Below are 21,274 nucleotides of genomic sequence, written 5' to 3'. Positions count from 1 at the left end.
GCTATAATATATTATTATCATTATATAAGCTTGGATTTCTATGATTTGATTACTGAAAGTTTAATTTATATCAAAAAGAAATTGAAATAACTATAAAATCATTTATAATGGCAAATTAAAAAATAATAATCACTTAGCTATATTTGATGTACGCGTAGATATATTGATTAAACGGCAGATTATAATCGATCTTTTATAAAACTTTAGCAAGTTACATCCGATATTTTAATAAATGTAAGCAAGCAGTCAAAGAGTTTAAAAGTAAGATAATAACTAAAGAAGCTAACCCCTCCAGTCAAAAACAAATTTCCATTGACCAGCATATTCATTCGTATTTCTAAAGCTAGTCGAGAAACATCTCATGTGAATCTCTTTCAAGCTGACAGACCCGAAGGCTCAAACTTCTGACGCACGTGGTATGTATGAATACATAGTTTCAAATTTGTATACTTGAATGAAAATGTTTTGATAGAGTGATCGAATCCAATGATAATCCATTAAAGTAACACAATAAAATAAATTTAGCCATAAGAAAAATAATATGAAAAAAATTTAGATGTAATTTATTTTTTACTTTTGTTATTACAGCGTCAAGGATCATATTCAACAAGTAGGTACAGTCTCTGATAAAAAGATTGCAATTGTAATAGAATTACAAACTTAATTTCTTTAATTGATTGAATATTGAATAAACTGGTAAAATTATTATCGTTCATAATTTTTTCATATTGAATACGTTATTGTTCCAATGATTTATATACATGCACACAAACATGCACGTACGCGTATGTGTATTATAAAAGAAGAATATATTAAGTTTTGGATAGTAAAATCTGTATATTATAAATTGAAGAAAAAACTTACTTTTAAAAAATAATTATTTACTAATATATTTTACAATATTGCATCAAGTGGCAAGATTAACTTGTAAATATTTTCTACATATACCAATATCAGTATGTATAGAATCAGGGATGTAATGATGAAATCAGTTGCGAAATACAGATTAAGCAAATATATTAAAAAATGTAGTAATAACATTGAAAGAAGAATTCTATCTGTTTATTAGGGGTCAATAGTTTATATAGGGTCATTATTGATAATTCCTAAGAAATCTCAAGGGTCTGCTATGCTTTACAATATAAGAAAACTGTTTTCTTTTCATTATTGCATAATATTATATAGTATATTACCTTAACTTCTTGAAGTTTCAATCTTAAATTGATCTTTTATTATACTTAAAAATGTAAGTTTCAATTTATGGGATAGTATGATAAAGTAATATATCTTAAGAGTATTCTTCATTTAATATTTTATCTGATAAATTAATGTCTTCCAGATTATGATTAAAATATCTTGTAATATGCAAGCAGATTCTTGCACTGAAATAGTACCTCAAGAAAGTAAAAGAGATAAAGTACTGTGCACTAAAAAACAAATGAGAGGTCAAACAATGACTGGCCTCACACATGAATGTGGAGTTTTTGGATGCATTGCTGCAGGTGACTGGCCATCACAAATTGACGTTGCTCAAGTGATTTGTTTAGGTAAATTTATAAATGCATTTACTATGATATATTTCTTTAGAAAATATTATATAATAAGTATCATTGATATTTATTTAGGTTTAGTGGCATTACAACATAGAGGTCAAGAAAGTGCAGGCATTGTTACAAGTGAAGGTGTATGTTCAAAATCTTTTCATGTCCACAAGGGTATGGGTATGATTAATAACATTTTCAATGATGAAAACATGAAAAAACTCAGTGGAAATCTTGGAATTGGTCATACTAGATATAGTACAAGCGCAGCTAGTGAAGAAGTTAATTGTCAACCATTTGTAGTTCATACTGCACATGGAGCATTAGCAGTTGCACACAATGGAGAGCTAGTGAATACAGAATCATTAAGAAAAATGGTATTTCTATCTGTAGAAAATATACAAGAAATATTTTCATATTAATTTAATATTTGTTTCTGATAATTTTTGATTTGCTGTTAGGTATTAGGACGTGGAGTTGGTTTATCGACTCTCTCAGATTCTGAATTAATAACACAAGCACTTTGTTTGAATCCTCCTGAAGGTGAAGTTAATGGCCCAGATTGGCCAGCACGTATAAAACACCTCATGCAATTAGCACCATTATCATATTCATTAGTAATTATGCAAAGAGATAAGATATATGGTGTTAGAGATCCATATGGAAATCGTCCATTATGTCTTGGAAAAATTGTACCAATTGGTAATTTAGGTAATTTTATATCGTCAATTATAATAAAAACTTTATAATAGAATGTCAGAATTTTATAATATATCACATTAGATAAATCTCTTTCTATTACTATGAATGAAATAAATTATCTTGTCAATGATTAATCGAAATTAACAAAATCTTCTTATATGATAGGGGATGAATCAGATGATGATGATGAAGCTGAAGGTTGGGTTATTTCGTCCGAATCATGTGGCTTTTTAAGTATTGGAGCACGATACGTACGTGAAGTATTTCCTGGAGAAATTGTAGAATTAACGCGCGAAGGTATTAAAACTATAGACATTGTTGATAGACCACACAAAAAGCCTCAGGCATTTTGCATCTTTGAATACGTTTATTTCGCACGTAGCGACAGTATTTTTGAAGGTAATCTATCACAATATAATAAAATGAAAGTAACGTAACATAACAAAAATTTTAGAATATATAATTATAGTAAGTAATTTGTTTTATTTCTCATAATAGGACAAATGGTTTATTCTGTTCGCATGCAATGTGGACGAGAACTTGCTTTAGAATCTCCGGTAGAAGCAGATATAGTTAGTTCAGTACCCGAGTCTGGAACTGCAGCAGCACATGGTTATGCCAGAGAGGTAGAGTTATTAATTTATAAGGATTTTATAATTACAATTAACAATAATATAAAACATATAACTGCATATATGTATTACTAATTTACAGTCTCAAATATCTTTTGCGGAAGTGTTGTGCAAGAATAGATACGTTGGTCGAACGTTTATTCAGCCCAGTACACGACTTAGACAACTTGGCGTGGCAAAAAAATTTGGAGCTTTATCAGAAAATGTAAAAGGAAAAAAATTAATTCTTATAGATGATTCGATTGTTAGAGGAAATACTATTGGACCTATTATTAAGTTACTTCGCGATGCAGGAGCGAAAGAAGTAAATCCTCTTTTTAATATTTTGTTTAAATTTGGTATCCACGTTATTGTACCACCAGTATTGTAATTAGTTTGAAATTTATGAAAAAACAAATAATATATAAATCTTTCTTTTTTTTACAGGTTCATATTAGAATTGCTTCCCCTCCATTAAAATACCCTTGTTATATGGGAATTAACATACCAACAAGAGAAGAATTAATTGCTAATAAATTGGATAATGTGAAATTAGCAAAACATGTTGGAGCTGATAGTTTAACATACCTTTCAGTGGACGGACTTGTAAAAGCCGTAAGATTTGGTATGGATAACCGTGAAAGTAGTTATATTGGTCATTGTACTGCCTGTTTGACAGGAGACTATCCTGATGAACTTCCTAGTGATTTGGAATGGTAAAAAAATAAATTGTATTTATGTATTTATGAATAGTGAATTATACATATTTAAATCAGAAATACGAGTCTCCAGCATTGAAAAATTTGATTTCTTTATATATATTAATTGATTGACTAATATAATACAATGTAATGTTAAAAAGTAATTCAGTATTTGAAAATTAATTTAAATAAAGTACACTCTATTTGGTATATAATAATAGAAACTGATAATATTTTGTTGAAACATATTGTTTAGAAATATCTTCTTACTTTGTTATGTTTTGATAAATAAGTATAGTATAGAAGTACCACTATATTAATTTTAGATTAAGTTAGAAAAGTAGAATTAAGCAATATAGATTAAGAAATAAATAAATGTTATTCATTTGAATGAATATCAGTGATATTAACTACGTTATTGTATATTATTTAATTTATAGACATATTCGCAATAACTTTATGTACATTCCTGTTAATTTATTGTTGCATGCGATTGAAAATGTCCTTTTGCAACTATTTTAATTATTGTGAAATTTCTTTCATCTTTCCTTCTCATTTAAGTTCTTTTATAATTTTGACATTTTATGGATTTATTTAATCATTTGATATGATCTCACATCTGTTATTTCCTTCTGTATTTTCATTTTCATTAATTTCTAATGAATTAAAACTTTTAGCAATATTAGACTTATCAGATGTGTCTTTCAAACTTGACACTTCATCATCATCCATATGTTTTTCTAATAAGATACGTTTCGTTTTGAATTCTTTGCTTTGTCTATTTCGACTCACACTTAGTTGTTTGTTTCGAGCTAGCTTAGTCTTATAACCTTTTACAGATCTCATTAAACAATGATTATCATTTTTTGAGACTGAAGATTCAGATTCTAATGAAATTTTATGTTTCTTTCGATTTTCATAACAATTGTCTTCAGTGGTGTTTGAAGTTTGATCATTAATTTCGTTAGGATACATACATTTTGAATCAATTTGATTATCACAGTAACTTAATTCCTTCTTTGCATCAACATGAATAGACTTATTAAAATTAGAGACTTCATCCTTATGGTTATATATAGCAAATGGATTATCCTCATCAGACTCAGACTCTAATATTATACCTTGAGATTTTTTTTCTTGTCTGATTCGTTGTTTTTCTAAATATGAATGTAATGCATTTAACCTATTATCTCGCAGAGTCTTCCAAAATAAAAGAGCTATAAAAACAGAAAAAATTGTAATAACGATATGCAATATTAAATAAATTGAGCTGCTGCTATTTTTGGTACCTTCTTCTTGATATTGAAAAGGTATTCCTGCTTGTTTAAGTGTATTTGGATTTGGAATACACTCATTATTTTCAGAATCACCTAGAACTTCTGTTCTAGATTTTGTAAAGATTCTTTGCATTTTTAGACATTTTCTGGTTTTAGCAAAATATTGAAAATTTGGAGCAGCATCAAAGACAGGGTCATCTATCATGGGATTATCATTTTTTGTAAAAAACATATAAGTACCAACAACATCTTCATAGGAACCCTCATAAAACTGAAATTGTTAAAAACAAAAATATAATACAAAATCTGTAAAATATTGATCTTTTTTATTTATTTATATATATATTTTTTATAATTACCTTTCCATTAATTTGCATTATAGGATGTTCCGTATCTATACCGATCATATCCAATCGTAATTCTTTTTCACTAAACACATTACCATCAACAAGCCCTTCAAATTCTACATATACAAGAATTTCTTCCTCATCTGCGGATATTTCTTCGTCCATTTCCGTAGTGATTATATGCATATTACTCATGATTCTTACTGACGTTTATTTGTCGTTTTTTGCACAAATTTAAAAAAATATATACATATTATTAATCACAAATATTTATGAAAGAAATGAAGTGGAGCTATGGATTGATCTGAGTTTATCGGTAGTTAAAATTTATCAATAAAATTGACTATTAATGTGTGTATGCCATTTAATATACACAATATACTCGCACGTAAACTATATATAAATATTGAAACATCTATCTATACATATATAGTTATAAATAGTTATTAATGATGAATTCTTTTTTGCTTTTTCTATATTTATAATGTATTCGAATAAATAATTGTCGGTTTTGTCGGTATTATTAACCAATTGCAAAAAATTGCGGTAAAATCTTTTCCATTTTCTCAAAGATCGCGTCAAGGTACCTACCATAATAAAATATATAGTATATACAGGCGAAAAGTAAGGTTACTCTTTGGCTTAGATTGACGGTTTCATTAGAAAATTCAAATGGTAAATATATTCTATCTTGAACTTTTTATTATTGCTTCTTAAGATAATCCTTCTTTCTATTTTGTGCAAGACTTGTATTTTATCTGTCATAAAAGTTACAATTCTATCTGGAAATAAATTTGTTTAACAATATTCAAATTGGTTAATCATGGTTTATATAGGAAACACGTGTAAATATTAGGTAATATTATTAAATTCTATGATCGTAGTAAAGTTCAATCGAAGAAAAAAATTATAATATATTCGATTATATCTTCTTGTTATTGAAAATTAAATAAACTTGCAAAATTATTATTATTTAATATGTTGTACGGGTTATCTATTTGTATCAAATATATATATTGTTATAAGTAATTTATTAATTTATATATAATAATTATAATTTATAATCTATATGTGTATAAATTTATTTTTATGTATGAATTTAGGTGAAAAAATGGTGAGACACAATAATCAGTTACCAGAAAATCTTCCGCAATTGCAAAATCTTATTAAACGTGATCCAGAATCTTACAAGGAAGAAGTAAGTCTTCAATGCAATATTTTTATTTAATGTATTTAATATGGTTTCTAATCTTTTTACAGTTCCTTCAGCAACATCAGCATTACAAATCAATTTTAGAAGTCTTTCGTTTAGCACCAAATAAGTTTAATAAAAGCCTTGATGAAGTAGTCATCTTTTTGGCACAGGTAACTTTAATAATAGTTTGGAAGACTATACTTCATAATTCTAATAAGTATACATTTGTCTCATGATCTTTATGCTGTAATAGTCTCAAATATTAGAAAAACGCTTTTTTTTTGCAGGTATAATTAACAAAGTATATGAAGGAAATAATTTGTTTATTGTAATATTATTACAAATTGCTTATTAGTAAGAAAACTTTAAAGATTGTAATTATGGAGAAATATTTGGAATATTTAGATGGAAAGATCATATGTCGCAAAAAAGTTATAATGCAACTGTATTCTTTAATTGGTTATTCTGATGAACCAATGCCACATAGCATATTTGTCTATGGTCATGTAGCTACTGGAAAATCCTTAGTAGTGCAAAATATGCTCTCTTACTTAAAATACAATGTAGCTACTATTAATTGTATAGAACATGTAGCCAATAGACATATATTTGAGTATATCCTGGGTGATTTGTCACTATGTTTTAATAATTTTCCAACTAGCAATCAAGTGCAACACAAATGTGACAATTTTGTTGACTTTATAATAAATCTTAAAGAAATTTCTATGAATGATACTCGGCCGATTATAATAGTACTCGATAAGTGTGATAAATTACGAGATATTGATATTGGTTTATTACCTACATTTTTAAAGCTCAGAGAATTATCAAATGTCAATGTTTGTGTAATATTTATAACTGATGTAGTGTGGGAAAAGTTTCGTGTCAAGATTGGTATACACGAACCATTTAAAATTCACTTTCCACAATATACAAAAAATGAATTAATTGAAATTTTACTTTTAAGTATGCCATGTGATTATGAAGATGCATTTTACAAAAATTATTTAAATTTATTTCTTTCTGTATTTTTTAGATTCTGTCGAGATCTTAATGAACTTCGTTACATGGCAAAAATAAATTTTTCTAAATATATAGAACCTATTAAACTTGATCAGTCTAAAAAAAATGATACTGCTTTGTTATGGAGAAATATTTCTGCTACTTTTAAAGCAAATTTAGAAGTCATTTATCTACGAGTTTCCTCTGAAGATTTTACAACAGATAATCAATTATCTAAAGATATTGAATCAACAATGAGATTGGCATTAAGTTTTGAATTACCATATTATGCAAAGTATATGTTAATTGCATCATATTTGGCCTCATATAATCCTGCAAAAGAAGATAAATATATATTTATGAAACAAAAATTCAAGAGGAAAAAGAGAATTACTGATAAAAAAAAGATAATGTTAAATGCTTTTTGTGGACCTTACAATTTTCCAGTATCTAGAATGATTGCTATTTTTTGTGCAATTCTTAATGAAAAAGTTGATATAAATGCTAACCTACTTTCACAGATTCCATCTATGTGTCAACTTGGTTTACTATCAGTTGTAGGAAATTATAATTTGAATGAACCAAAACTCAAGTGTTGCGTATCATATGATTTTATTCTTGTCATAGCTAAAACTGTTGGATTTAATGTACAAAATTATTTGTATAATTTATGTTAGACCAAGAATGCGTTAACTAAAACCACCTAACTATTACACAAATTTATTTATTTTAATTTTGTATTTCTTGATTAATTCTTCATGAGAAATAAAACATTAAAATTTATAAACATATTATTTTCTTCTCACAAATAGATAACTTATAGCACAAATTATTATCTTATACTTATACTTATTATCTTATATCACAAAATACGTATGTATAAATTTTACATATTGTACATAAGTTGTTATTATTTTACTTAAATTAGAATTTCATTATGTAATTCTTTTGTTTAAATGTAGGTGGCCCATTGTTACCCAAATATATTAGAATCATTTCCTCAAGAAATCATTGATGTACTGCAAACATATAATACTGTACTTGATAATGACATGCGATTAGTAAGTGTGAAGCACTAAAAACAATATTAAATAAAGTTTAAACTGAGTTTCTCTTTTTTATAAAGTGTATACCTTTTTTATAGACATTTTGTAAAGCTCTGATTCAACTACGTAACAAATCTCTTCTGGAACCTACTGTACTTCTGAGTTTATTTTTTGAACTTCTAAGATGTCAAGATAAAAATTTAAGGCAATTTCTTCAAACACACATTATTGCTGATATCAAGAATGTGAACGCTAAACAAAAGAATGCAAAAATTAATACAACTTTACAAAACTTTATGTTTTCAATGTTAAAAGACTCTAATGTCAGAAGTGCAAAAATGTCAACAGACATCATGATAGAATTATATAATAAAAATATTTGGAATGATGCGAAAACTGTAAATGTTCTGGCAACAGGATGCTTTGTTAAGGCAACCAAAGTTATGGTTGCTTGCTTGAAATTCTTTCTGGGCACAGGTATAGAAGAACAGGAAAATGAGGAGAGCGACAGCGATAGCGAACCAAATATTAAAGAAATTATAATGGCTAATAGAGTAAATAAAAAAACAAAGAAACGCGAGAAACAGTTAGCAAAAGCGAAGCAACTGTTAGCAGTAAGTCACTAATAGTTAATAGATACCAGAATACAGTTTGCAAATAATATTAATATATATGTAAATTTTAAATGTTCTAGAAGTCTAAGAAGAAAGCAACAAAAGCACCGAGATTTAATTTCTCAGCATTACATTTAATTCATGACCCACAAGGTTTTGCAGAAAAATTATTTAAACAGTTGGAAAAAAATAATGACAGATTTGAAATTAAATTATTAGCTTTAGATGTAATTTCAAGGCTTATTGGTTTGCACAATCTATTTTTATTAAATTTTTATCCTTATCTACAAAGATTTTTGCAACCACATCAAAGAGGTAGTCATTTTATTATTAGAAAATTATTGTTACAAGAAAATAAACTATAATGATGTATTATTTTTAACTATTTTAGAAGTAACAAAACTTTTACAATTTATCGCTCAAGCCTCTCATGAACTTGTACCACCTGATGTATTGGAACCAATTCTGAAGACATTAGCAAACAATTTTGTCACAGAACGAAATTCAGCTGATGTTATGGCTATAGGGTATATATAGTGTGTCCCATTTTAATCTCCCCAGGAAAATATCTCAAAAGATGAGAAATATAAAAAAATGTTTCAAACTGAATTGTAACATATTGAGGGGGATAGATTGTGCTATAACGTATTTGACCTTGTAATGACACTGAAAAATCAACCTCGAATTTTTAAATTGAATCTCTTTTTAGAACCAACATGATGTACAATATCCAGCCTCCAAATCGTGCAACCTCTTCGAGATGCATATATATCGCAATGCAATATCGAATTTGAGGAATCATATTTCTGTAATGGTTTGTGTAAAATATATATTTAGGTAGTATTTGGAAAACATCCTGATGTCAGCTATAAGATAATGCACTTAAAAATATAGGTTCCAATTTAAAAACTCGGTTGACCTCTAATAGAGTTTTCAATGTCAAACAAGATCAAATACGTTACAGCAAAATATGTCTCCCTCAATATGCTACAACTTTCGTTTTAAACATTTTTTTTATATTTCTCATATCTTTTGAAATATTTGCCTGGGGAGATTAAAATGGGACATTTATGACTCATATATATATGTATATATTTATGTTTCCAAAACGTTTTATCATTTTATCTAATGTAAACTTATTTTAAATACAGGTTGAATGCTATTAGAGAGATATGTACGCGATGTCCATTAGTTATGAATGAAGATTTACTACAGGATTTAGCACGATACAAATATTACAAAGAACGAAGTGTGATGATGGCTGCACGATCTTTGATTACTCTATTCAGAAATTCGATACCTGAATTGTTGCATAAGAAGGATAGAGGACGCCCTACGGAAACGAACATTACCTTAAGTATTCAAAAATATGGTCAAATATCAGCTAATGATTTTGTACCAGGTGCTGAAGTTTTGCTCGACAATAAGGCTAATAATATCGCAGAGATTTCAAAAATTGGTATTGAAAATAATGTAAGTGAAAATACTGAAAGTAAATTTACTATTTATCTTTATCTAATATTAGCCTTAATAAGAGAAGCTTTATTAATAAAATTATGATTACAGGATAGTGATGATGAATGGATTGATATAGATTCTATAAATAATGGAGATTGCGATGATGACGATGACGATGACGGCGACGACGACGACGACGACGACGATGACGATGACGACGACGACGACGATAACGACGACGATGATAATTATAATGATCATAATGACAACAATGAAAAAGAAGGAAAAGAAGAGAATTTGGGAAAGAAGAAAGAAAAAAAAAGCATAAAAAATAATAACAAAGATGTTGAAAAGATCGAAAATGAAGAAACAGAAATGAAAGTATGTGAAAATAATGATATTAAATCTAATGTAAATAACACAGAAATTGATAATGTTACAAATCAAAGTCAAGGAAAAGAATGTCGTCGGTTATCAAAACTTGAAAAGAAACGATTAAAACTAAAAACACAAGAAGATTCAAGGGTGAAAGAAAACGAGATAATCACTGCAGAGAAAAGAGAAAAGGCAACTTTGGTATCGAACGAACGATTATTGACCGATGAAGACTTCATGAAAATAGATGCGGCATTAGTAAAACAACAAATAACGTACGCCAAGCGCGGTTTAAAAAGAGCTCACCCTAATGATAAAGAAACTGGAGAATTTGTCAAATTAACAGATATAGAAAATATTTATAAAAAGCGAAAACATGATAAGCAAGCTCGCATTGAGTCTGTGAAGGTATGTTTCACTGCAAACTAAAGGAATTCAATTACATTGATTCTTTTATATTAACAAATTTTGTTATTGTCATATTAACAATTAACAATTATTAATCATGTTAATCACATTAATAATTATTAAATAAAATATTAATATTTTGTTTTGTATTAGTAAATTTTTGTTAAGCATATTTAATATCACTTTAAAAAAATAAATATGAGTAAAATGAAAAAGAGGATAAAAAGAAATATATTTCTAAATTAATTTATGTATTTATTGTTTACTTTAGTTTAATATGTTTTTGTTTTGCTTTTTTACAGAAAGGACAAGAAGGAAGAGAAAGATTTGGTTATAAAGATGGGCGACAAAATCCACTTTGTAGTAAAACAAATCGCGAAAAAAAGAAAAATAAAACTTTCCAAATGTTAAAGCATAAAATAAAAGGAAAAGTGAAACGTTCTTTTAAGGAAAAACAGATTGCATTGAGAAATCATTTGCTGAAACAAAAAAGAATGAAATAATCATGTCTATGCCTTTGTATATATATACTATATATAAATAAAAAAATGTGTTGTCTTTTACCTATAGTGTATAATCCAAATTATTCAAACCCAATATATTGATGATATTCATTTTTAATTGTATTATACCAAACATTTTTTATAATCTCGCATATGCAGTTGTGTACGAAGCTATACTCAAGCTTGCACAATTCTCGCTTATATATGCGGTAAATAAAAGATAAGAGCCATGTTTCGGGTGGGTTATTATACCCGCCGCTGGAACGCTGCCAGGAATGTATACTAATTCATATGCTGTCACGGACGCAACTTTATGGGGTATCAATAACTTTTGCAAATACTCGGAAACTATGACCGACCAACGGTTACACGTATAGGAAAAAGTTATTCAAAACTATGCTCCCGACAAACATATTTAAAAATCATCGAACCGTCGTAATAGTTGTTCAATTTTATCAAATATTGTTTAAATGAATATTAATTATGGACTAATATTAACCATGTATTATTAGTGCCAACAAAATGGTAATAAAAATGCAACTTCCAAATTAGGTATGTACACATATATTTAATACTTTTATATTAGGTTGGCAAATAAGTTCACTTAGTACATATATACAGGGTGGTTGGTAACTGGCGGTACAAGCGGAAAGGGGGTGATTCTACGCGAAAAAAGAAGTCGAAAATATAGAATAAGCATTTTTCGTTTGAGGCTTTGTTTTCGAGAAAATCGACTTTGAATTTTCGCTCGGTACGCGTGCACTTTATCACGTCTCGTTATAACGGATCTCACTGTAGATCGATGTCTCGATGGAAAAATTAAAAAAAAGAAAACTGGTACCACCAGTTACCAACCACCCTGTATATATATATATATATTTTTTTTTTTTTGACGCATCTATTAGAAACTAAATCTATTTTTAATTGTTTTAATTCATTAAAAAATTGTGTATGAAGCTCCAAAAAAGCCGATTACCCTCAAATTCCGATGATTTTTGGATATGTTGTAGAAAATGATATTTCAAACAATATATATAAAGGCCAAACTCGCTCAGTTTTCGAAATATTTGCGAAGAACTGTCGGTACTATCTCATTGAATTCCGCCTATAGTTGTATGGTAATGCATGCGTCAATATTGGTTGCCGGTCGCCAACTACTTAATTCTGTTTATAAACAAGAGTCGGATGAACTTAAAGGCCATGTGCACAACGTGCATATGCAAGGCTGTAAGAAATATCCGTTGTTATGATTCATAATTTGTAGACTTATACAAATAGACTGCGCGTTCTAGACGAGGTAAATATCACATTAAAAGATAGAGATTTATACTTGAGATATCGCGTTCTCTCTCATGTTGTCCAAAAAGTGGGAAGAACACGAATAGAGGGGCGATCTGTTATACATTATACGCGGCAACAAGCTTTTCCCCTCTTTTTCCCCTTTTCTTCTACTAAAACACCCATTAGAGAGAGAAGAGGGTATCCCAAATATTGCTCTTTTACTCTTGTGTTCCCTTCATTGACTCTTATGAGGCGGGAACGCGTAGTCTATTTGTAATAACTTAATAAGTAATAATCTGTATAAGTCTATAGACTATGACATGATCGTAGTCAAAACACGCAATAGATTTATGCATCTAACCTAACAATCGCAATCATAAAGAACTGTTATTTTAACGATATTAGTGCCATCTTGCATTGAAAGTTAAACACGTTGACAATATCAATGGCGATATCGTTCGTATATAAATACGTTGGAATAATTACGTTTACACTATATTGACATCGAGTACATCATTATTGTTATCATAGCATTAAAGGCTATGATAATTAAAATAAAATTAAATTGAAACTGAAATGTGTTGTTATGAATTGAAATTATACTTAACAACTATTTAGTGCATGTTGTTTATGTAGTTCAATGCCGGCAAAATAAGACAATTTCATATTATTTAATATTAAAGTGCATTGATGTCTGTTTAATTAATAGCGATTTTATAGGTTAATAATATATTCATTCAAGCAAAAGAAAGTTCGATATTTAATGAACTATGTTGATAAATAAAGATTTACAGTGGAATGATAGTATAGAATCTGAGATTCAACAAACGTTTCCGGATTTTGAAGTCATGGGTGCGTGTTATTTTTTAAAAATGATGTTTCATTCACTTTTTTTGTTACAGTTATATATAGTATATAGTATAGTAAATAGTTATTACATTTTATCTTTTTTATTAAAGTTTTTAATAAATAACGAGTTTATTGATTAAAATTCATGAACAAGGAATATTATATTTGTTTCTCTTGTTGATAGAAAATGAAATATATTTAATAATTAAAGATTATATTTTTACAGACTCTGATTGTTCCCTTCTTTCAGACGATTTATTTCAGTCTTTAAGTTCTGAATTAGGCATTCCTTTGTTCTTTGAAACTGAAATACCTCTAAAGATAGATAGTGGTATTGATGATTCATCAATTAATACCCAAGATGATGGTATTGATAATCAGATTATAGAAGATATATACATAGGGGAGCAATCTACTAATTTAAAAAATTCTGATTTAAATGTTCAACAACAATCTTCAGGTATCTCATATATCTTTTTCTTCTCTAATAAGCTAATACTTATTTATTAACAACATTCAACAATTAACAAATATCAACTGCAGTTACAGATGTAGATAATGATGTGAAAATGGAAATTAAATTGGAACCTGCAAGTCCTTATATTCAATTGCCTTTGTCTCCTGCTTCAAGCCAATGCGAGTCTAATAGACTAGATTCACTAGTTGAAACAAATTCTATTTCTTCCATTTGTGATTTTAAGGTATAGTTACAATGTTTTATTGCAAAAGTTAATTATGTTAGACCCAATATTTATATATTTTACCTGTTGATTTGTTATAGACAAGTCTGGAAACACCACCCATCTCTCCTCCACAAAATGTTTCACCACCTATATCTCCACAACCGATTTCAAACACAGCTATTGCAAAACAAGTAAAATTTATGCCATTTAAACTTCAAGATACCAAAGAATCAAAATTTACCCTTTCTAAAGTAAATTCTACTAAACGTGTTCGAGTTCAACCAAAAGATAATATCCAACTTGTTACTGATGGTAAAGTGATAACCTGTGCTTTGATAAATTTTACTTTTATAATATCTACTTTTGAATTACGAATTTTATATTTTTATATACTTAATACTTTACAGACCAACCTCAGAATGCTATATTTTTGAATACGCAAAATTTTGTTGCACTTAGTCAACAAATTAAGCAAAATTATATATCATATCCTTTCAGTACTCATTTTACATCAACTAATGCAATAAAGAAAACTCAAACGTCAGTACAGCTCCCATCGGTGCAAATAAAAACAGAAACAAATTCAATTCAACTACCACAAGATAATCATGTGAAAGTAATGAATAATATCCCTAGCATATATACGTCAGGAAAAGATCAAACAATAAATATGATTGATACACCTTTGATTCTTAAGAATGACACAGCTGGATGTACTCCTATAATTGTAAAAAATGATTTGGATACATGTAGGCCAATAGTAATTAAAACAGAGAATTCAAATTATACTCCAATTGTTATAAAGAATGAAATGCAAGATATTAACTTTGCTGGGCGGCAAGAATGTGAAATAAAAGCATTGAAAAGGCAGCAAAGGATGATAAAAAATAGAGAGTCAGCTTGTCTATCGCGGAAAAAGAAGAAGGAGTATGTATCTTCATTAGAAAAACAGATTTATGAGTTGCAGCAAGAAAATAAGCAATTAAAAATGGTAAAAATTACATGAAATAGAAATATATGTTGGAGTAATGTGTTAGTTACTGATTGTACTAAAATTATGTTTACATCAGGAAAATATAAACTTAAAGCAGAAGCTTTCATCCTTGGAACATGCAAGTGCTAGTAATAAATTTAAAAGTATAAGTCTAAATGCGAGTAAAAGGAATGTTGCTATTCTTTTAGGAATGGTTGTTATGGTATCGTTAAACGTTAATGGTTTCAAGTAAGCTTATAATAAATTTATTATTCGTTTATTCTTCTCTATTTGTTTGTTCTGTATCGCAGATCATCTGTAATTAGTTCAGATTCATAGATTAGAAAAAATGGCTTCTAAAGTGAAAATTTCTTGTAGGGATATATTTTCGCGAAATAATCAGTTGGATATATTATCTAATGACGTTCCAATTAGCGCACAATATGCAAGACATGGAAGAACGCTACTCTGGACATCTAGAGATCAAACTCAAGAAGAAGATGAAGATGGGTTTCGTAAAAATATATCGATACCACAACCTATGTGTCCAATGCATATTAATCACAGTGAATCAATCCGTTTAGATTATGAATTGAGGCGCTGGATCGGTGGAAAGTCTGATCAAGATAATTGGACTACGTTGAAAAAAGCAAAATTGGATGCGAAGCTTATAGGAGAGTTTCTATCTTCGCCTCCGCATGCAATGCAAACTAAAACTAAACGTAAACGTAACTTAGCAGAAAAAAGTAAATCTGAGATACTTCGAAAGACAACTGACTCATCGATATCGAACGCAGTGGAAGTTTTTTCTCCAATAATAAAAGAACATGCTTCTTTGTTCGAAGCTTTAGGAAGGAGAGACGATACCTTTTACGTAGTTTGGTTTAGTGGAGAACATTTGCTTTTGCCAGCTTCAAGCAAAAATAGCACAGGCAGACCAAGGATGTCGTTAGTTCTCCCTGCACTTCCTATGAATGGTATAAATGTTTTCTATTTAAACTACATATGTGTATATAGCATAAAATGAAGAACTATTATTTTATTAGATGGATCTAATATTTGTTTTAGAAACGTTTTCAACACCAGCAAATCACATAACTATGATGCAAATTGATTGTGAAGTTACCAATACCCAATTATTGCATTTACAACAATCAATTATACCTAATTTGAAAACTACCAACAGATCTGAAAGTCATACTCATCAGTCAGATGGAGTATCTGATGCAGTAACAGCAGATATAACTAAGAACTACAAACCATATTTTATCAAAAAAAGTAATCACAAAATGTTCCAAAAGAAAGATTTTAAAGACATATATGTTGATAAAAACAGTAAAGATTATAACAAGACAACCGCGTATATATTAAAACAGAAATTTATTTCAGAATTTGATTTAGAAGAGGTGAAAACTGAATTGTTAAAAGATTTGAGAAAAACTGATTCTTCTGCGAAGTTTACGACATCGCAAAAGAAACAAACGTGATAAGTGGTTATGATATTTAAAAGAAGTTTGTTTCTGTAACACTATATTAAAAAATAATGCTAGGTACCACATGCATATTAAATGAATAAGTAAGTAAATGTCTTGTATTCTTAAAAATTAAAAAGAGAAGAGATTTTTGATGTTTATTTTAAGAATTATATACTATATATTTCACCAGAGGAATATAATACATAATTAAGCACAAGTCGAAAATAAAGTTGAAAACTTTGAGAGTTCGATTATGAGAGATATTTGTGAATATGAATTTAAAATTGCAGTTTTGTATATGTGTTTAAAAAAGAATAAATAAATAAATAAAAGCTATATATAAAATGTGTATTTAAATATATTATAATATTATATATTATTATATAATACGTAATATATATTATATATTAAATATATTGTAATATAATATAAAAATATATATAATATTACATATATGTATATATATACACAAAAAACTATAGATTTATGACTATAAATATTCAGATTAAACGTTGACTGCCACGCGTGTTTTCAAAGAAATCTCTGTCAGGCCACGCGCGCAGCAGTAACAAGCGTTCTCTGCTAGGTGCTTCCATCGATATTTTAGTAATGCGAATCGCTCAAGTGGTGGTCTCAAGAATGATCTTTCGTTTCATTTGTTCGCAACATTAAAACCACTAGCTGTTGTTGAATATAATGAAAGAAAATGTGGTATAGATTATTCCGACCAAATGGTTTCTTATGCCACCACAATTAGAAAAGGAATCAAATGGTACAGAAAACGTGGCATTCAATTCTTTCTGGGAATTTCTGTTGTAAACGCTTTGAAGGGTTACAAAATTGCAACAAGAAAAAATATAAATATTAGAATATTTAGACAATTATTAGTTGCAAAATTATTAGGGTTGCCTGAAAATACAAAAAATCCTTGTCTTCGACGGAGTCAGCATAATATCGCCGTTCGGAAAAATGATTCCGGAAGAAGCATTAGACGCGCATGCAAACTATGTTATGCAAATAAAAGACGTCGAATAGACCGAACAAAGGCACAAAAGAATTTGAAGAAAACAACAACTTATCGTCCAAATTGTCCCGACCAACCTCAGCTATGTATAGAATGCTTTAAAGTTTTACATTCTAAATAATCTTTTTAATAAACCATTTTCGTATTTTTATTTTATAACAATTCAACTATTATTACAATTAATTATTAATTAACAATTTATTATTATGGAATATCTTTTCAAATACCTACGACAATCCTTCGCAAGTAGTCAAATAAGCGACACCCGAATACGGGTTACGTGACCTGACCAGAAACTTTGCTGACACCCGAATACGAATGTCGTGGCGGTCAACGTGTTAATATATTATGACATATTAAGCATGACCATACTTTTATACAAGATGATTGTGTATATATTTTTGGTTCCCAAATTTTATAGACATTGAGCAACTTTTTATCATATATAGTTTATTTTATCTACTATTTTATCATATCAAAGTTTGATTCATTTTACACAAATGTAGTACAAAATACGAAAATTTTACATACAGTGTACTTATAATCTGAACAAAGTATAAAGATTTGAAATAAATGTTAACATTAAAATTACATTAACAAAATAGTTAATAAAGTACAGCGCATTAATAAATAAATCAATTCATTTTCCATAGACATACCAGTATAGAATTTATAGATAACACATACAAATACGGCTATTTTAAATTGGGGGTAGATCCGCCTAAATAAGATTTTAAGTCCGTTATTGTAGATTGTATTAGTTTCGCTCTTATGAATGGTCTTCCAAGTCTTTGATGGGCTGTATATCGATGACATCCGCCAAAAGAGTAATAATAATCGCCGCCTAAAATAAATAAAAAAAAAAAAATACAGTTATTGCACAGAATTAACAAAAGTTGTTTCTGTTATCACATATGTCGTGAATAAAAGAGAAAAAAAGAGATAAAATTACTGTTATTACCTTCGCTTCCTTTAATCCATAAAACATCGATTGGCGGTACCAATGATACTGTTTCAGGGTCGTTCAATGTATTCATTAAGCTTTGTACCTTTTCTTCATCGACAATTGGAGGAATTGGTCGGATAAGTACGTTCATTGGAATATCATAAACCTCTGTGTGTGTATCAGAATGAATGCTAATACATCTTTCATTGTTCATTTTTGATTCTAAATTTATAAGATAAAATAAGAAGCTAAATATTCAATTACAAATAATATAGTCAAATTGAAGTAAAAAGTACTGATTATATGATTAATATTTTCTTACGCAAGTACTTTCGAAATGTGGTAAATGTTACAAATTGTTTTGTTCTAAGTGGCATTAATATAATATGTGATTATAAAAATCTGTAACATATGTATATGATTAGTTTAACATATTGTTTACTGGACATTATTTAAATATGCGTTTTTATTTTTAAAAGCCAAACTATGTTTAAAATAATATATTAAAACTACATATACTTACGAACGATGTGTGATGTCCGTGATAAGTTACGTATAAGACGACTCTGAATGTGAAGTGTTTAGAGAGGGGATAAGATAAGAGTGGGGATGATGATGATGATGATATGTATTAATGACAATAAAAGAATCAGAGTGTCCTAATTCAAAAATTTCTCTTTGTCTGTATGATTATATATCTTTGTTATGTTTATATAGAGAATTATAATTGAAAGGAAATATTTAAAATATTATTCCAAATTTAGTGGTTGCTTAGCTAAAAACAAAATTATATGTTCTGCTAAGTGTTTGTATGCATCAGCTTGAATACTTTCCGGTGCAGATAACACAATTGGTTTACCACTATCACAGCTATTTGCAATATCCTTTGACAAGGGAATAGATTGTAAAATTTGTACACCTAGAAGAGAAGAAAAGCTAAAAGGTTAAATAAAACTAATATATATATGTCCATAAATGTAATACCAAGTTCCTTAGCAACTGTTTGGGTTTCACCATTATAAAGAATTATTTCATTTTTGCACTCTGGACATATAATATTGCTCATGTTTTCTACAATTCCAATAATTGGAATATTTAGACGCTTAAACATATTAGCTCCTCTTCTCGTTACTTCTAAGGCTGCTTTTTGAGGTGTAGTTACTAATAATGCACCAGCAACTGGAAGATTTTGTATGATTGAAAGATGTGTGTCCCCTGTTCCAGGTGGAGTATCTATGACAAGATAATCCAGTGGATTCCATGCCACTTGACGTAACAATTTATCAATGGCACTCATTACCATTAATCCTCTCCAAATTACAGGAGACTTATCATCAATTAAAAAGCCCATAGACATGCTATGTATAAAGGAAAGTTTTACAGTTTAAAGAATACTGACAGAAATACAAGTAAAATGTGCAACATTGTTCCCTCACCATTTGATACCATAATTTATAAGGGGTTCTATAAGATTTGTATTATTAACTGTAGGAGATTGTTGTATATTCATCATCAACGGAATAGATGGGCCAAATACATCGGCATCGAGTAAACCGACAGACTTTTGTGGTTTGATAGTTTTTAAAGCGATACATAAATTTACGGCGGTGGTAGATTTACCAACTCCACCTTTTCCAGATGCTACGACAATAATTTGCTTGACACCTTTCAACGGTTTTGATTTTGGAAGACCACGTGCCATTAGCTCTTTTTGTCTTGTTTCTATTTCTGTTTTTCTTGGTTCGTCGAGAAAGACGAAATGACTCTAAAGCAAAACAATTATTAATTATAAAAATTTTTAATAAAATGCAAGAGAAAAATATTTAGCTAAATGTTTTACTATATACACTGATACGTATACAAAGCTATATCGTCCTTAACATAAAATATTAGTAATTTTTACACGTATCAGACACAATTGAATAGTAGCGAGTTATTAAAAGGCGTAAAAAATATTGTAAATAATGTAAGAAATGTACATACTAATGAAATCGATCGGTACTTATTTGCACCATTATAATTTCGCTGAAGACGTATGAAAATTTTCATAGAGGTGAATGCTAACATTTTCAATAGATTTACTTGATGGAACTAGTAGTACGTTTCTTCTAACCTGACATTTCGAATCGCGTGATCGCGGAATCTTTTATTTCATAGATCAAGAGAATATGGCATACGAATATTAAGAGATTTTTTCCTGTATATGAGTTTTATATTAACAATTCGCTGATATACAGTCTGATAGTACATTTTTATAACTTTT

At 28.7% G+C, this 21,274-nt stretch overlaps 7 protein-coding genes across 17 annotated transcripts; 4 read left to right on the top strand and 3 right to left on the bottom strand.

Annotated features, from left to right (window-relative positions):
- Window positions 1-98: 98 nt before the first annotated feature.
- On the top strand, window positions 99-3,633 carry LOC117208117 (amidophosphoribosyltransferase-like). 5 transcript variants are annotated; one of them, XM_033448994.1, is made up of 9 exons: window positions 99-416; window positions 589-610; window positions 1,340-1,547; window positions 1,626-1,918; window positions 2,003-2,255; window positions 2,412-2,642; window positions 2,742-2,869; window positions 2,958-3,179; window positions 3,302-3,633. In XM_033448994.1, the coding sequence occupies exons 3-9, from the start codon at window positions 1,343-1,345 to the stop codon at window positions 3,572-3,574; spliced, it is 1,605 nt and encodes a 534-aa protein (XP_033304885.1). In that variant the 5' UTR covers window positions 99-416; window positions 589-610; window positions 1,340-1,342; the 3' UTR covers window positions 3,575-3,633. The 5 variants fall into 5 exon arrangements, with proteins under 5 accessions (XP_033304885.1, XP_033304881.1, XP_033304886.1 ...); XM_033448990.1 differs by lacking the exon at window positions 589-610; XM_033448995.1 differs by lacking the exons at window positions 99-416; window positions 589-610 and adding an exon at window positions 705-1,246.
- Window positions 3,634-3,847: 214 nt separating this feature from the next.
- LOC117208121 lies at window positions 3,848-5,636 on the bottom strand. The gene is made up of 4 exons (XM_033448999.1): window positions 5,599-5,636; window positions 5,192-5,401; window positions 4,845-5,103; window positions 3,848-4,772 (listed from the first exon to the last, which is right to left on the bottom strand). Exons 2-4 carry the CDS (start codon window positions 5,372-5,374, stop codon window positions 4,150-4,152), a joined length of 1,065 nt encoding a protein of 354 aa, XP_033304890.1. The 5' UTR covers window positions 5,375-5,401; window positions 5,599-5,636; the 3' UTR covers window positions 3,848-4,149.
- A 4-nt stretch (window positions 5,637-5,640) lies between these two features.
- On the top strand, window positions 5,641-11,821 carry LOC117208116 (protein SDA1 homolog). 2 transcript variants are annotated; one of them, XM_033448988.1, is made up of 10 exons: window positions 5,641-5,762; window positions 6,283-6,377; window positions 6,440-6,544; window positions 8,339-8,437; window positions 8,521-9,036; window positions 9,117-9,351; window positions 9,428-9,563; window positions 10,188-10,509; window positions 10,603-11,277; window positions 11,580-11,780. In XM_033448988.1, exons 2-10 carry the CDS (start codon window positions 6,291-6,293, stop codon window positions 11,778-11,780), a joined length of 2,376 nt encoding a protein of 791 aa, XP_033304879.1. In that variant the 5' UTR covers window positions 5,641-5,762; window positions 6,283-6,290. The 2 variants fall into 2 exon arrangements, with proteins under 2 accessions (XP_033304879.1, XP_033304878.1); XM_033448987.1 differs by lacking the exon at window positions 5,641-5,762 and having other exon boundaries at window positions 11,580-11,821.
- Window positions 6,440-8,159, top strand: LOC117208119 (origin recognition complex subunit 5). Its single transcript, XM_033448997.1, has 2 exons — window positions 6,440-6,544; window positions 6,662-8,159. The coding sequence occupies exon 2, from the start codon at window positions 6,755-6,757 to the stop codon at window positions 8,051-8,053; it is 1,299 nt and encodes a 432-aa protein (XP_033304888.1). The 5' UTR covers window positions 6,440-6,544; window positions 6,662-6,754; the 3' UTR covers window positions 8,054-8,159.
- Window positions 11,822-13,366: 1,545 nt separating the features above from the next.
- Window positions 13,367-17,377, top strand: LOC117208113 (cyclic AMP-dependent transcription factor ATF-6 alpha). 3 transcript variants are annotated; one of them, XM_033448983.1, is made up of 9 exons: window positions 13,367-13,913; window positions 14,137-14,370; window positions 14,454-14,611; window positions 14,692-14,905; window positions 15,001-15,584; window positions 15,664-15,815; window positions 15,945-16,543; window positions 16,635-16,844; window positions 16,956-17,377. In XM_033448983.1, the coding sequence occupies exons 1-9, from the start codon at window positions 13,832-13,834 to the stop codon at window positions 17,051-17,053; spliced, it is 2,331 nt and encodes a 776-aa protein (XP_033304874.1). In that variant the 5' UTR covers window positions 13,367-13,831; the 3' UTR covers window positions 17,054-17,377. The 3 variants fall into 3 exon arrangements, with proteins under 3 accessions (XP_033304874.1, XP_033304873.1, XP_033304872.1); XM_033448982.1 differs by having other exon boundaries at window positions 14,161-14,370; window positions 16,635-17,377; XM_033448981.1 differs by having other exon boundaries at window positions 16,635-17,377.
- Window positions 17,378-18,494: 1,117 nt separating this feature from the next.
- On the bottom strand, window positions 18,495-19,683 carry LOC117208092 (sulfiredoxin-1). Of its 2 annotated transcripts, none has more exons than XM_033448947.1 (5): window positions 19,535-19,683; window positions 19,334-19,413; window positions 19,027-19,179; window positions 18,725-18,909; window positions 18,495-18,629 (listed from the first exon to the last, which is right to left on the bottom strand). In XM_033448947.1, exons 2-4 carry the CDS (start codon window positions 19,386-19,388, stop codon window positions 18,761-18,763), a joined length of 357 nt encoding a protein of 118 aa, XP_033304838.1. In that variant the 5' UTR covers window positions 19,389-19,413; window positions 19,535-19,683; the 3' UTR covers window positions 18,495-18,629; window positions 18,725-18,760. The 2 variants fall into 2 exon arrangements, with proteins under 2 accessions (XP_033304838.1, XP_033304837.1); XM_033448946.1 differs by having other exon boundaries at window positions 19,027-19,233; window positions 19,535-19,682.
- On the bottom strand, window positions 19,671-21,252 carry LOC117208089 (iron-sulfur protein NUBPL). 3 transcript variants are annotated; one of them, XM_033448940.1, is made up of 4 exons: window positions 21,125-21,252; window positions 20,448-20,776; window positions 19,996-20,369; window positions 19,671-19,930 (listed from the first exon to the last, which is right to left on the bottom strand). In XM_033448940.1, the coding sequence occupies exons 2-4, from the start codon at window positions 20,711-20,713 to the stop codon at window positions 19,761-19,763; spliced, it is 810 nt and encodes a 269-aa protein (XP_033304831.1). In that variant the 5' UTR covers window positions 20,714-20,776; window positions 21,125-21,252; the 3' UTR covers window positions 19,671-19,760. The 3 variants fall into 3 exon arrangements, with proteins under 3 accessions (XP_033304831.1, XP_033304830.1, XP_033304833.1); XM_033448939.1 differs by having other exon boundaries at window positions 20,995-21,157; XM_033448942.1 differs by lacking the exon at window positions 21,125-21,252 and adding an exon at window positions 20,859-20,882.
- Window positions 21,253-21,274: the final 22 nt, after the last annotated feature.

The sequence above is a fragment of the Bombus bifarius genome, unplaced genomic scaffold (assembly GCF_011952205.1).
Source record: "Bombus bifarius isolate JDL3187 unplaced genomic scaffold, Bbif_JDL3187 scf7180000008056, whole genome shotgun sequence".
Taxonomy (NCBI): domain Eukaryota; kingdom Metazoa; phylum Arthropoda; class Insecta; order Hymenoptera; family Apidae; genus Bombus; species Bombus bifarius.
Note: the sequence above shows the minus strand (reverse complement) of the source record. Positions and strands in the feature narration are given on the sequence as shown.

Bases quoted from the DNA above. Each gene is read 5' to 3' on its own strand.
- LOC117208117 (XM_033448990.1), top strand. From the start codon at position 1,343: ATGATTAAAATATCTTGTAATATGCAAGCAGATTCTTGCACTGAAATA. The intron at 1,919-2,002 runs GTATTTCTATCT...ATTTGCTGTTAG, and splicing joins CAGAATCATTAAGAAAAATG to GTATTAGGACGTGGAGTTGG. The intron at 2,256-2,411 runs ATTTTATATCGT...ATATGATAGGGG, and splicing joins ACCAATTGGTAATTTAGGTA to ATGAATCAGATGATGATGAT.
- LOC117208121 (XM_033448999.1), bottom strand. From the start codon at position 5,374: ATGAGTAATATGCATATAATCACTACGGAAATGGACGAAGAAATATCC. The intron at 5,104-5,191 runs GTAATTATAAAA...TAACAATTTCAG, and splicing joins TAATGCAAATTAATGGAAAG to TTTTATGAGGGTTCCTATGA. The intron at 4,773-4,844 runs GTACCAAAAATA...CTGTTTTTATAG, and splicing joins TTTTCAATATCAAGAAGAAG to CTCTTTTATTTTGGAAGACT.
- LOC117208116 (XM_033448987.1), top strand. From the start codon at position 6,291: ATGGTGAGACACAATAATCAGTTACCAGAAAATCTTCCGCAATTGCAA. The intron at 9,037-9,116 runs GTAAGTCACTAA...TAAATGTTCTAG, and splicing joins AAGCGAAGCAACTGTTAGCA to AAGTCTAAGAAGAAAGCAAC. The intron at 9,352-9,427 runs GTAGTCATTTTA...TAACTATTTTAG, and splicing joins TTTGCAACCACATCAAAGAG to AAGTAACAAAACTTTTACAA.
- LOC117208119 (XM_033448997.1), top strand. From the start codon at position 6,755: ATGGAGAAATATTTGGAATATTTAGATGGAAAGATCATATGTCGCAAA.
- LOC117208113 (XM_033448981.1), top strand. From the start codon at position 13,832: ATGTTGATAAATAAAGATTTACAGTGGAATGATAGTATAGAATCTGAG. The intron at 14,612-14,691 runs GTATAGTTACAA...GATTTGTTATAG, and splicing joins CTTCCATTTGTGATTTTAAG to ACAAGTCTGGAAACACCACC. The intron at 15,585-15,663 runs GTAAAAATTACA...TGTTTACATCAG, and splicing joins AAAATAAGCAATTAAAAATG to GAAAATATAAACTTAAAGCA.
- LOC117208092 (XM_033448946.1), bottom strand. From the start codon at position 19,388: ATGCCACTTAGAACAAAACAATTTGTAACATTTACCACATTTCGAAAG. The intron at 19,234-19,333 runs GTAAGAAAATAT...TTATAAATTTAG, and splicing joins CACATTTCGAAAGTACTTGC to AATCAAAAATGAACAATGAA. The intron at 18,910-19,026 runs GTAATAACAGTA...TATTTATTTTAG, and splicing joins ATGGATTAAAGGAAGCGAAG to GCGGCGATTATTATTACTCT.
- LOC117208089 (XM_033448939.1), bottom strand. From the start codon at position 21,078: ATGTTAGCATTCACCTCTATGAAAATTTTCATACGTCTTCAGCGAAAT. The intron at 20,777-20,994 runs GTATGTACATTT...GTTTTGCTTTAG, and splicing joins AGTACCGATCGATTTCATTA to AGTCATTTCGTCTTTCTCGA. The intron at 19,931-19,995 runs GTATTACATTTA...CTTCTCTTCTAG, and splicing joins AACAGTTGCTAAGGAACTTG to GTGTACAAATTTTACAATCT.